Here is a 13,460-nt window from a genome sequence, read left to right on the forward strand (position 1 = left end):
GTCGTTAAAATTTATACTATATTTTTTGAAATTCTTGACGTGAATGCGCTAGTCGTTCAAATCTCCTAGTCTTTTAACTATCAAATAATATGGAAGGAAGGTTATAACTTTATTTTTAAAGAGATAAATCTTAAATTTTTTATTATTTTTTATTTTTTAATATCTTGAAAAAAGGTATTGTCATTTTCGTAATGATACTAAACGCTGTCGTTTCGATGTCGACATTTCTACCTCCACTGTATGGTAATCATAAACGCGTTGTGTACTGTATGGTTGGGTTGTTTTTTTTTTTTTTGGATTGAAGAATTCAGAAAAGAAAAAGAAACCACTTTTGTTTTGTCTTCTTCAGCTCACCAAACCAACCTTCGATCTTTCAAAACCACCACACAGACACAGACACACACACACACAACACCAAAAACAAAAACAAAACAAAAATCCCATTTTTTTCACCCAAAAAAAAAAAAAAAAAAACCAAATCCAAAAGCCAAAACAAAGATCATCATCATCATCATCAAAAAAAGGTAAAAAAAAACCATTCATCTTATGTTGTTGTTGTTGTTTTTTGTTTCCTTAATTTCACCAAATAATACTAGATCTTTTTCTTTTCTAAAGCTGCGGTCGGTGGGACACGTGGAAGGAAGCGATTGGAGGAGGAAAAGTCAAAACGGTGTCGCAGATGCCGGAGGAGGATTTAGTTGACATAAAGTTCAGGCTGTACGATGGGTCTGATTTGGGCCCATTTCGGTACTCATCGACCTCCACCGTCGATTCGCTTAAGCAGAGGATCGTCTCCGATTGGCCCAAAGGTTTGTTCTTTTTGCCTTTTTAACTATGACCCAGTTTCCTAAATTCAATTTTCTCAATTGGGTTTTTCTTAATTTAATCTTTTATTGTATTTTTTTTTTTTTGTTAATCTGGGTTTTGTGGATCTTTATTAGTAATGATTTAAGGTTGTAACTCGTGTTTACTTGCAGAAACATTTAACACAGTATTATGAATGGATCACTTGACCCCTGAAATTTTAATAAAAATAGACACTTGGTGCAAAATTAGATTACTGATTCAAATTAAGATAGGATGGTTTAAGGTTGTTTACTGCGTAGGTATTATAAAATTCGCAGAAACATGTAACAAAGTATTATGAATGGATCACTTGACTCCGAAATTTTAATGAAATTATTAAAATGGACACACTTGGCGCAAATTTAGGCTACTATTGAAAGCTAATTAGATTACTGATTTTCACGTATTTTCTTAGTGATTCAAATTAAGATATAGGATGGTTTAAGGTTGTTTATTGCATAGGTATTATAAGATTTACTAATGACAAAAAAGTGACAATTTTATTCGTCACGACGTTGGTTTGTAAGTTTTGTGTGGCAAATAACTTTATTAAGAGTTCTTTGTATGGACAGGAACATGGAGGAAGATCCTCATAAGATTATAGGGAGGAATGATACACTCTAGTAGGTGTTGTTGTATGTGTCATTGTAGTGGGGAGACAGTGGAGCATCTTTTGTTACATTGCAGTGTTGCGTATGCTTTGTGGATTTTTGTCTTTCATTCCTTTGGGTTTTATTGGGTATTACCAAAAAGAGTCCCTGACCTTTTGTTTTGATGGACACTTAGTGCAAAATTAGATTACTATTAAAAGCTAATATGGAATCTGATTTTCGCATATTTTCGAACTGATTCAAAATAGGATGGTTTAAGGTTGTTTACTACATAGGTATTCTAAAATTTACTACACGTGATCTTACAAGCTGATGTGTTACTAATAACGAAAAAAAGTGACACAATTATTTTCATCACAAAGTTAGTTTGTAAGTATTTTTGTGGTAAAATAATCTTATTTAACGGTTCTTTGTGTGGATGGGAACATGGAGGAAGATCCTCGTTCCTCACTTGTGATAATCTTATTAAGAGAAGAATGATACACTTTAGTAGGTGGTGTTGTATGTGTCATTGTAGTGGGGAGACAGTGGAGCACCTTTTGTTACATTGCAGTGTTACATATGCTTTGTGGAGTTTTGTCTTTCATTTCTTTGGGTTTTATTGGTTATTACCAAAAATGTTACCTTACCTTTTGTTTTGATGGCAGAATTGGGTAGGTAAAATTTTTTTCAGATTTTTTGGTATTTGGTTCCGTTATGTAGACTTTGTGGCGGTAAAATAATTGTCGTATTTTCAAGGATAAGGAAATTTCAAGAATCCAATTGGGTGAGCCGTTTGCTAGATTGTTGTTTGATTAGTCTCAAGCATGGGGCTTTACCGATTGTGACTCCATTCTTGAGTTTTTATAATCATTATCTTTCTGTACATAACCCTTGTAATTCTTTAGACATCTTTGTGTTCATTCATGCGCGTGGTAGTTCTGCTTAATAAAATACTGGTTTACCTATAAAAAAAAAGTAAGTCTTTTGTGTAAAAATTTGTAATAGTTTTAGCACTTTCCTAGAAGGAAAAAGTAATTTAGAAATTTATCTATTATGTTGTTTATGTAGCATCAATCATGTTTATCGTCAGGTCGGTCTGTAAGGTTATCTTTTGGTAGTAAAATCATAAGTAGCTTTAGCATTTTCTTACAGCATTTGGTATTTTGAACTGTTGGGTTTTGATTGGCAAATTTTGTGATACTGAGGGTTAAACAGTTTGTTGTTGTTTCAGTTTTGTGAATTTGAAAGCAGTTAAAATGTTGATCAATCTTGCTTGCCAATGTTTTCTTTAGTAAATTCTTTGATTTTTTTTATTTTATTTTTTATAATAAATTTGTTAATTTAGAGGTTTAATTTTCTGTGTTTTGTTTTGACTCTTTTTACGATGATCTTTTCGATTGTTAGGTAAAACAATCATACCAAAGGCAGCAAGTGAAGTGAAACTGATTAATTCCGGTAAAATTTTGGAAAACAACAAGACTGTCGGCCAATGTAAAATGCCCTTTGGTGATAATGGCAGTGGTGTTATCATAATGCATGTAGTCGTACAGCCATCCCTGGCAAAGACCAAAACAGGTGATTCCATTGTGGATTAATATATGATGAATGTTTTGTTCCGCAATGATATGCTTTTTATATTCAATTGGCTTTGAAATTTAGTTTAATGCTTGTGTATGAACTTGATTATTTTATTATTATTATTTTTTTAAATAAAAAAAGTGTTTTTAGTACTGAGTTGAGCTCACATGAATAGAAACTTCCACTTGCTGATAGCTCAGTTCACATTTATATGATATGGTACCCTATTCTTTTGGAGTAGGTTTTATTTTTACCGATTGTTCATAGTTTGGGTATCCAGTTATGCTTTATGCTATTTGGGAGAACAAAAGCCCCTTTAGTGCAGTCAATACTGCAATAAGGAAGATATTTAAGATAGAGCTATAACCTTAATCGTGGTCAGACTATCAACCACAAGACTCACTGGGAGAGGTCTTTTATGTGAAAAAGATAAGGACCCAAATGCAAACAATAGGACCTCCAAGCTTAATGCCTCACAAAGTCCTAAATGGCAAATGTTGTAGTAATGTTCCAAGAATGGAGGTTATATTAATTACTGTTATTCTTAGCATGTTGCTGTCTTTTATTGCAGCAATTATGTCAAGTTTAGGAGTCACCCAGTTCTGTGTGGAACTTTATTGGACAACTAATATGGGGCATGTGAAATCTTTTTTACAATGTTCTTCTCAAGGTCAAGCTTTGATTTCCTTGGATGATGATCCTTCTTTCTTCTCATTCTTCCCTGGAGAATTTTTCTCTTCTCAAAATAAGTATTTTATTTATGTTCTTTGAGGGTTTTCTTTTACCTAAGTAATTATTGTCCAATCCCTTACAAATTGAAATGGATTTCCCACATTAAACAATCCTTGCTGCCAATCTAAAACTTTATAAGGTTTGTTGAGAGGTGCAGCTTGCAAGTTTCATTTATGTGCTTGGGACATGTAATAGGAGACTTGAGACTATATATGCATTTTTCCCCATGATGTTAAATATGTGTTATTAATCTAATTGGATATTTACCTATCAAAACAAAATCTAATTGGATGCCTTTCCTATTTTTTAGCTTCATAATTTTTTATTATTAATCTAATTGAATATTGAAAGTTGTTGGTAATTGGTATCTTATGTTGATTTTTGTTAGAATTGACAATTGTGTTTGCTTACATGTATATTGACCGAATCAATTTTTATGGCATCCATAATTTACCATCCCTAACTACTTCTTTTAAGCTTGTGATTGCTGAAAGCTGCTTAGGTTGATATTGTGTGGTGCTTTGTCTGAACAGAAAAGAAGATTGTTGGATGCCTTTCCTATCTTTTAGCCTCATAATTTTTTATTATTAATCTAATTGAATATGGAAGTTGTTGGTAATTGGTATCTTATGCTGATTTTTGTTAGTGTTGACAAGTGTGTTTGCTTACATGTGGATATTGATTGAGTCAATTTTTATGGCATCCATGATTCACGAGCCCTAACAATTTCTTTTAAGCTTGTGATTGATGAAAGCTGCTTAGTTTGATATTGCGTGGTGCTTTGTCTGAACAGAAAAGAAGATTGATGATTCACCTAGGAAAATTGTCTGCTCGTGTTCTATAATGTAAAAGCAATTGTGTAGAGTTGGGGAATAGCTTGCCCCAGTTTCCAAGCTTTAGCTACAAAAGCATACTGTGTCTGTTCCAGCATTCATCTGTACAAGTGCATATTGGTGACGGTGTGTTTATAAAAAAATCTGTGGTTTTGATGACTGTCAGAGTTCTATCAGAAGGTAGGAAGATTGACAACATCAAATGCCTTATTGATTTCTACAACTATGGATTAAGTACTTTCTTTTCCTTTCTTGCCTATTTTTAAGTTTAGCCTGAATGATTTGTCAGACTCACAATATTGATGTATACATCTCTCTCTATGTAAAGACAATCTACAATGAAATTTCAATGAGAAACGCCTGTCTGTTAATGAGGGATTCTTTTATGATTGTTTTGCTCCGTAAATCGATTATAAACTTAATAGTGATACACACTCTCAATTCACCTACAAAACAACAATTATGCTTTAGGGGCAACAGAAAATCAAAGGCTATGGACGCAGGAATTGCTACCCTAAATCTGCACTAAAACCTGCTCAGCCGCTGCTATTGTTTTTTTTTTTTTTGGGATATCTTCACTCTACAGGAGTATGTGCTATTTTCCTAGCTTGCAAATGCAGCCTCAAAATTTGAAGGAGCAAAATATATTCCTTGCTCCAGCATCCCACTATAGAACCTTTCAAACTTTGCAGTATCACTCTTCTTTGCATCCCAAAAGTTGTAAAGAGGCCCTTCTGTGAAGAAAAACACAAACATTCTACTTATATACCCACCACAAATTGCATGCGCTGCCTTTTTGCCAACATCAAATATAACTTGAACTAGAGTACCTGTGATCTTATCTAAATCTTTGTTAACTTCTTGGCTCCTCCAATCCTTTACACAATTTTTATAAATCAAATAAAAATAATAGTAATAATATTTATACTAAACTATAGTAAAGAACAACGCCAAGACACACCCTTTGGGGTTTTTTATTTTTTATTTTTAAATTGGGTAATTAAATATGGAGGAAGGAGGGAGATAATGGAAATGGTGGCACCGGCAGGACCAATGTTCCAAGTTGTGACCTTGAGTGGAAACACATTGACAATGACCTCAGGCACACACTGTAAATATACGTCTTAAAAGTTACCTAAATGTGTTTTTTTTTTGTTTTTGGTTGCCAATTTTACTAATTTTTGTAAGCTTATAATATATTATTTATATTTTAATTAATTATTATTTCAGTGGTTCTAACGACAACACTAACGGCAGTTGTAACAGTCCTATAAAAAAAAACAAACAGCAGTTGTAACAGAGCCTTGTATTGAGAAAAATTGAAGGTTAAAGGATTGAAATGAAAAAAATGTGAAAGTTAAAGAGTCAATTTTATATTTTTACCTTGTTTTAATTAGGTAAAAATATAAAACTGGCCTTCTAATTTTCATTTTTTTTTATTTCAGTGCTCTAACTTTTAGTTTTATCAATTCAGTCATGTAACTTTCAATTTTTGTCAATGCAAGATTCCGTTAAACGCTAGTTATAGCTGCCGTTAACTTCTTTTTTTTTTTTTTTTTTTTTTTTTTTCGGAATCAAAAGAAAAATCTGTAAAAAAAAAAAAAAAAAAATTTAAGGAGATTGAGACCCAAATCCCTAACGTACTAAGAGCTTGAGGTTTTCGAAGGAGATCTTGAGGGTGCGGTTGGAGAAGGAGTCGTGAATTTGGACGTTGGGGTTGGTGATTTTGAGCTCGTCGACTATGGTAACTGCAGGATATATGTTGCCACCAGCGGCGAAGACCACACGAAGAGTGTCAGTGGCATCATTTTGCGTGGTGGGTATTTGCTCATTTGGTTGTTGGTGTTCGAGGGAGAGACAGCAGAGGAGCTTGAGGGACCTGAAATGGAAAAAAAAACAGAGAGAGATCAGTAAATTCAGTGTGTGTGTGTGTGTCAAAGAGAGAAAGACAGAGAGACATGCAGAGCTTGCCTGTAAAAAAAAAAAAAAAAAAAAAAAAAAATTTACTCAAATCCTAAAATCACAAAGAAACACGTTGTGATGCAGAGCTTGCCTGGGTCTCAGTGTTTCTTTGTGATCAGTAAACCCCAAGCTCTTAGTACGTTAGGGATTTGGGTCTCAATCTCCTTAAATTTTTTTTTTTTTTTTTTTACAGATTTTTCTTTTTTTTCTTTTAATTCCGAAATATTAAAAAAAAAAAAGTTAATGACGAGTTTAACAGAATCCTATATTGACAAAAATTAAAAGTTAAAGAATTGAATTGACAAAAGTGAAAGTTAAGAGTCTGAAATTTAGAGGTTCACTATTACATTTTTGATATTTAATTATCTTTCTTAATATGCAAGTTATCTACACGGGGGACCTACGACTATGAGATGATCAAAATATCTTTGATAAATATCCCACACCTGCAGTAAAGGATTAACACCAAACTAGAGAGAGGCAGCAGATTCGAAAAGGCCACGTGGACCAAGATATACACCACCTGGGGTCCACGGCTACTTTTTCATGCTTCCATATATTGAAACTTGGTCCTTGTTTTCATGAACATGGCGACGTGTCACCACAATTCTTACCAATACCGACATGGGTGGACAAACGTTGCAGATGCTTTAAACTCTTGCCACGTTTAACAATCTAAAAGCGCGTCCAACTCTTCTACCACATACCACATATGCTCGCCTATATAAATCCTAATCCTAACCCATAATTTTCATACATCTTCAAATATTCACAGTCTACTTGCTTTGACACTTGCTTTTGTTATAGTGAGTAATTATCCAAATTAGTTATAGCTTTGAGTTTTGCTTATTAGAAAGCTCTTGCTTTTTTTGCTCTTTCAATTTGAAAATGTCGCATTACCAAAACCAGCAGAAGAAGGGGTTGGTAGAGAAAATAAAAGAGAAGATACCAGGTGTTGGGAACAAGCAAGGTCACACAACTTCAACTACAGCCCCGTACCAGCAAGGTCACACAACTTCAACTACAGCCCCAGGTAACTACGGGGGCCAACATCATCATCAGAAGGAGGGGTTGACAGAGAAAATAAAAGAGAACATACCAGGTGTTGGGCACCAGCAAGGTCACACAACTTCAACTACAGCCCCAGGAAACTACGGGGGCCAACATCATTATCAGAAGAAGGGAGTGATGGAGAAGATCAAGGAGAAGATTCCTGGACTCCACTAGGTGGTGTTGATGTCGCATATATATATATATATACTCGCATCATTTATATATGTTTCTCACTTCTATATGTAAATCACGCTTGTTTGTAGCCTAAGCGAGTGATATGATATGTTTTTTTTTTTTTGGGTTTAATAAGTGATGCATACAATCCTGGTATGTATGCATATTGTGTTGTATGATTCCATTTGTTTGGGTCAAATATTGTGTTTTGTGGTGTTATTACTTTTAATATAGTGGTGTGCTTTTGTTATTTTTTTGGCTGATATATGATATGCATTTTTTATTTTTATTTTAATTGAGCTTCATATTGAGGTTTAAAATGGTCGGAAATAGCCTGAACTTTTGCTCTAATTAGGATTGTAACTTTGAGAAAAAATGACTAAGAGCATCTCCAATAGGAGAGACTAGTCAAAAGTCACAAAATATGAGGTGAGAAACAAGGCAAACGCAAGAGTATATGATTTTGTTGACAATCATTGCGACATCTCCGACAGAAAAGTTAAACATAAAATACTCACTCGAGAGAGTGAGACTACAAAACATTGGTTCAACAGTTTCTCTAAACCTCAAAAGTTTTTTGGCTCATATATGGTACCTCTCCAGCCCTGATGGGTTATTGTAGATTAGTAGTTGAATTTCTTCTAATAAAAATTTCAGTAACTGAGATATTATATCAATTCTTTCTTTCTTTTTGTATCACGGTCTTTCCATGTCCTTTTTTTTTCTGTCTCTAAAAATTTCTCTAAACGAAGATGAATAATCAAAATACAATCTAGTTCTCATAAAAATAGCCAAATTGTAACACCAAAATTGAATCAAAATAAGAGAAGAAGAAGAAAAGAAAAAATAGACAGAAGTCGATCGGACCCGATTAGGGATGATAATTTTTATCCAAACCCATTAACCCACTCAAAATTCACTTAATTTGATAAGTCTTGACTTAAACTAATTAAATATTTGAGATAAATGGATAAAATCCAAATGGATAATTCAATTAAATGGGTTTTGATGGTTAAACACTACCTAATTACCCATTTAAAATTTAAAGTTTAATACTTAAAAAAACAAAAAGCCAAAAACCCTAACAACCAATAAAACATCACAGCCGCCTCTTCCTCTATCTAATGTAAAAAATTTCTCCTCCATTTTCTAGGCATTTTCTCAGCTACCAAACTAGACAAAATCTAAACACCTTTCCCTCTTCCTCTATCTGAAGTTTGTCTTTCTTAGTTCCAACTAGTACGACTCTAGGGTTTCAATATGAAGAGAGAAAACATACCATTTTCCATCACAGATCTCTCCGATTCTATATTCGTCTTTGAATTGAACTCTTCCTTGTGAGAATTCTGGTTTCTTTGCACCAATTCGTAAAGTTACCAGATCGTATTACAGAAAGAAGGAAAATGAAGGTAAAGTCAGTGAAGCAGAGGTGTCTGAGTCGTCGTGTGTGGAATTGAATTCTGAAGTCGATGCTGGAGTTTTTGTGGAGAGAAGCTCCAAGTTAAAGAGCAAAAGTGGAAAACTAAGGCTGCGTTTGGTTCAATGTAAATCGAATTCTGAGTGTAAAATGAATGTAGGGGAAAGTGAATTATGGTAAGGAAAATAAAATCCGGGTGTTTGGTTTTGCAATGGAAAATAATTTAGAAAAAGATTTCCGGTATTTGGTAACATTCTAAAAATACTATTTTCCTACAAATGCTTCACATTTTCTCAGCCATTATCTCAGCTTCCAAACAAATTTTATAATAGAAAATTTCAAAATACAAACTTAACACAACCAAAAATCAAAATAAAACCATTTATTCACAATATATACATAATATACTCTGTGAAAGGAGGAAGAAAGAGTGAGAGATAGATCGGGAAAGTGCGATCTCAGTACCAACAAAGGACGGCGGTGGCTAGATCGGGAAAGAGAAAGATCGGTACCGACGAAGGACGGCGGCAGCCAGATCAGGTGGGTGTGGGTTTGTCGAAATGGGGATTGGGTTATGTGGGTAGATGCGTAGCTTGGATGTGGATCGGAGCTCATGAAGGAGGATAGCTTGGATGATGGCGGGGGTGGTGATGGTGGTGGTGGGGTGTGACGAGCGAGCCGGTGCTGGGGTGCGACAAGCCGGTGCTTGGATGTGCGATCTCCTCTAGTTGTTTCTCTCTCTCTCTTCTATTTTCCTGGGGTGTAATTCATTTGAAGGTAAAATAAGACTTGAAATGGTTTTACATGAGAGAGGCCTTATTTTATAGTCAATGCAGAAAATCAATTTCAGTTGACCCAATTTTCAATACGTACCAAACACGGAGTGTGGTGTAAAAGGATTTACTGAAATCATTTTTAGCCGAAACAAACGCACCCTAAGTGAAATTATGGAAGAGATTGAAGGAAATGAAGGCTTTGAAGCTGTTTCAAAATCGGAGATTTCTTTTGTTGAGGAAGTTTCCGATGGAATTTTGAATTTCAGTGACGGAAATGTAAAAGCAAATTCCGAGTTCAATGAAAACGAAGTCATTTCGATTGCTTCTACTGCTAAGTTAGTTAAGGAAGTAACTGAGCAAGTTGAGAACAGAGCATCAGAATTTTCATTTCCGTGAGAGAGTGAGAGAGATTTCAAGTTTGTTTTTGATTGAAAAATCTATGTGATTTGCAATTTTGCACATTTTAGGTCAAGGTGGATAAAGACTTGAGAATGATACCTCAATTCTCATGATTTTTTTTTTTTTTTTTTTTACTTATCTTCTGTTTGGTTGCCAAGAAAAGTTGGGAGAAAATAAAATTTGCAGGTTAGTTTCAGTGTTCTTATGTTTTGAGGGAAATGTGAATTAGTTTTGCCGAAGAAAAAAAAAAAAAAAAACCTCAAATGATTTGCATAGTCTGGTGTGAAAATTTTTCAAAGAATTTCTTGTTGAATTGCTAAATATGAATTTTATAATGGGTTAAATAGGTGAGTTATTAATTAAATTGGTTGGGTTGATAATGGATAACTAATTTATATATAAACGGGTCATAAATGGATAATTACACATCCAACCTATTTATGATCCAACCCACCCATTTACCACCCCTAGACCCGACCTAGTTTCATTATAAAATACAAAGAAACATTGTCAAGTTGACAGCTAGCTAGCACACACAAAGTTGAGAGATGGGTTGCTAATTTGCGCCAAGTCTACTAGGCACAATGCGCACAACACCTAGATTCTAGATGGGCTAGTAGAGCATTCTCATCAACGATTGTAAAAATTTTAGCATTTACAATTTTAAAACACTACTTTTGCAATATTAACACCTCAATTTACAAATTCTAAGCATCAGACATTCCATTTTTTTTACAATTTCATTTAAATATTCTTTCTTTAATATTTTTATTCAATTTTTTTTTTACAACTTTATACAATTTTTGTTCTTTCTTTAAAAGAAAGCGGGCTCTACCTGAAAAAAATAATAATATAAGTTTTACCATTTGTGAACAGTGCGGTCTCAAATTTAAAATACTTGATGAAAGTGATTTTTTAGAGTTTAGAGTGTCAAATGCTGAAATGCCATAGCATTTGACACACTTGTGAGGGGAAATCAGGGGCAGCGGTACGTTATAGTTTGGGGTTTAAATGAACCCCCTGACCTGAAATTTATATATATATATATATAATATTTAAAAAAAAATATTTTGAACCCCCTGCAATACAAATTTGCACCCCCTCACCACCATCAACCTGACCCCTTTATTTTTTAAAGTCCAACTTAAACTCTAAAAAAAAAAAAAAAAAAGGTCTTTAATCTCAGAAATAAAAAGCCTATAAGTCAAAATTTGAAAAATCATAAATAATAAAAAGGGTCAAATAAAACCTAAGAATTTGTAGCCGCCTAACCTCCAAAATATCTCATTATCCTTCTTCGCTCTCCAAACCCAAAGGAAAACACAAAATCTGCCGCTGCCTGACTGTCCCTAATCTGCCCCGCCGCTTGGTCTGTCTTTTGTCGTCGCTTGATCTGGCTTTTCAGCTCTCTCTTTCTCTCTTTCTTTCATTTGTGAGAGTGTGGTTATAGTGTTTTGATATGCTATTTCACTAAATCTGTGTGAGTGTGTTTATAGTGTTTTGTACTGCCGCCCCTATGTGGTGTTATCTTTTGATTTTTTGTTGTTGAGCTTTTGAATCTTGGACCGTGTGTGTGACTATGTGTGGGAGCTGTGGTTAAGTGTTTTTGATATACGTGTGGGTGAAAAAGTATGTAAAAATGTGTGTAAGTGTATTTGAAATGCTCAAAAATTTGCTCAAAATAGGCTACCAAACAGCCCTGATATTTGTTGTTGAGCAACTCAACTTGAGTTTTGAGTCTCTAAAGTCTGACCGTGTGTGTGACTCTGTGTGGGCCTATGGGGTTAGTGGGTTATAGACTATAGGACTTATCACTTTATTAGTTTACAGTGTTTTATTGTTGTTGAGTACTTGAGTTTCAGTTTCTTTACTGTTGGGTGTTGGCGTGTTGCAAAGTTGTTGTGAGTGTCTATTGATTTGATATAAAATTGAGTTATTACTTATCACTTTTACTATTTGACTAATTTGTGAGTTGTGAGTAGTTTTTTAATTTTTGTTGAATGTGAGTTGTGAGTGGCTGTTGGCTATGTGACTTGGTCAATACATTAATATTAAAGACAATAAAAATATAAAACATTTAAAGAATTTTAAACTTATAAATTAAAGAATTACAAAAAAAAAATCACTTAACAACAATAATTAATATATTTATTGTATTAGAAATTAACATGTCAAATAAACTTATAGTTTATTTTTTGTTCTTTTGCTAGTATTATGGATAAATTTGTAATAAGGAAACCCCTTAGGCCGTAAGATTCATTTTCTGCCACAAGATTCATATCTTACTCAAGATTCATCTTCTAAGCATGGTCGTGCTGATGTGAACAATCTTCTAAGTATCGTTGCGATATTGATATATTCAAGTCTCTTTTATTTTAGATTTTATATAATTTATATTTCTTATTAACATCCTGGACAAAAATCATGGAGTCGCCCTTATGGAAATGCTCTTATAAGCTGTAAGCTAATCAAACAAACCAATCCCAATAAAAAAATGACTAAAAAACTAAAAAAGTGACATTGTGACACACACACAAACCCAATTAGGGGTGTCCAACCAGACCCGGTACCCGACCCACCTGCCCAACCAGGCCAATTCGGATCGAGAATCGGCCGACCTGACACTGGCGACAGTTGGCAGCGGATCCCCGATCCCAAAATCCGAGACCCGTGGGTCGGTTGACGGGTTAGAGCATGGAAAACCGATTTCAACCGACCCAATCGGAAAACACACCGGAAATAGCTTTCTGTGCCGATTGAAATAGTTTGCCGGTATGATCTTGTCCGATCTCTTCGAGATCCGGCGAGATCTCGTCGAGATCTGGCCTAATCTCTTCGAGATCGAGCCTGATCTTGTTGAGATCTGCCAAGATCTCTTCAAGTTCGGCTTAATCTCGTTGAGATCAGCCAAGATCTCTTCGAAATCCGGTCATATCCAGCAAAAATAAGCAGATTTCTGCAAAAATCCGGCGCGATTCGCACAATCCGAGCCCGACCGAAAACCGATAGGAAAACTTTGACGTCCGACCACCCGAACCATTACCGTCGACGGGTCAGCAGTGGATCCATTTTTAGGAGACCCGAAGTGTTCGGGTTG

General features: G+C 34.6%; 2 protein-coding genes across 3 annotated transcripts; both read left to right on the forward strand.

Annotated features, from left to right (window-relative positions):
* The first annotated feature begins 289 nt into the window (after positions 1-289).
* LOC115964101 (membrane-anchored ubiquitin-fold protein 3-like) lies at positions 290-4,968 on the forward strand. Of its 2 annotated transcripts, none has more exons than XM_031083424.1 (4): positions 290-524; positions 616-809; positions 2,844-3,014; positions 4,543-4,968. In XM_031083424.1, the coding sequence occupies exons 2-4, from the start codon at positions 680-682 to the stop codon at positions 4,596-4,598; spliced, it is 357 nt and encodes a 118-aa protein (XP_030939284.1). In that variant the 5' UTR covers positions 290-524; positions 616-679; the 3' UTR covers positions 4,599-4,968. The 2 variants fall into 2 exon arrangements, with proteins under 2 accessions (XP_030939284.1, XP_030939285.1); XM_031083425.1 differs by lacking the exon at positions 4,543-4,968 and adding an exon at positions 4,283-4,536 and having other exon boundaries at positions 487-524.
* Positions 4,969-7,292: 2,324 nt separating this feature from the next.
* LOC115964092 (dehydrin Xero 2-like) lies at positions 7,293-8,025 on the forward strand. Its single transcript, XM_031083408.1, has one exon. It carries the CDS (start codon positions 7,433-7,435, stop codon positions 7,769-7,771), a length of 339 nt encoding a protein of 112 aa, XP_030939268.1. The 5' UTR covers positions 7,293-7,432; the 3' UTR covers positions 7,772-8,025.
* Positions 8,026-13,460: the final 5,435 nt, after the last annotated feature.

Source organism: Quercus lobata, chromosome 10 (genome assembly GCF_001633185.2).
Source record: "Quercus lobata isolate SW786 chromosome 10, ValleyOak3.0 Primary Assembly, whole genome shotgun sequence".
NCBI classification, from domain to species: Eukaryota; Viridiplantae; Streptophyta; class Magnoliopsida; order Fagales; family Fagaceae; genus Quercus; species Quercus lobata.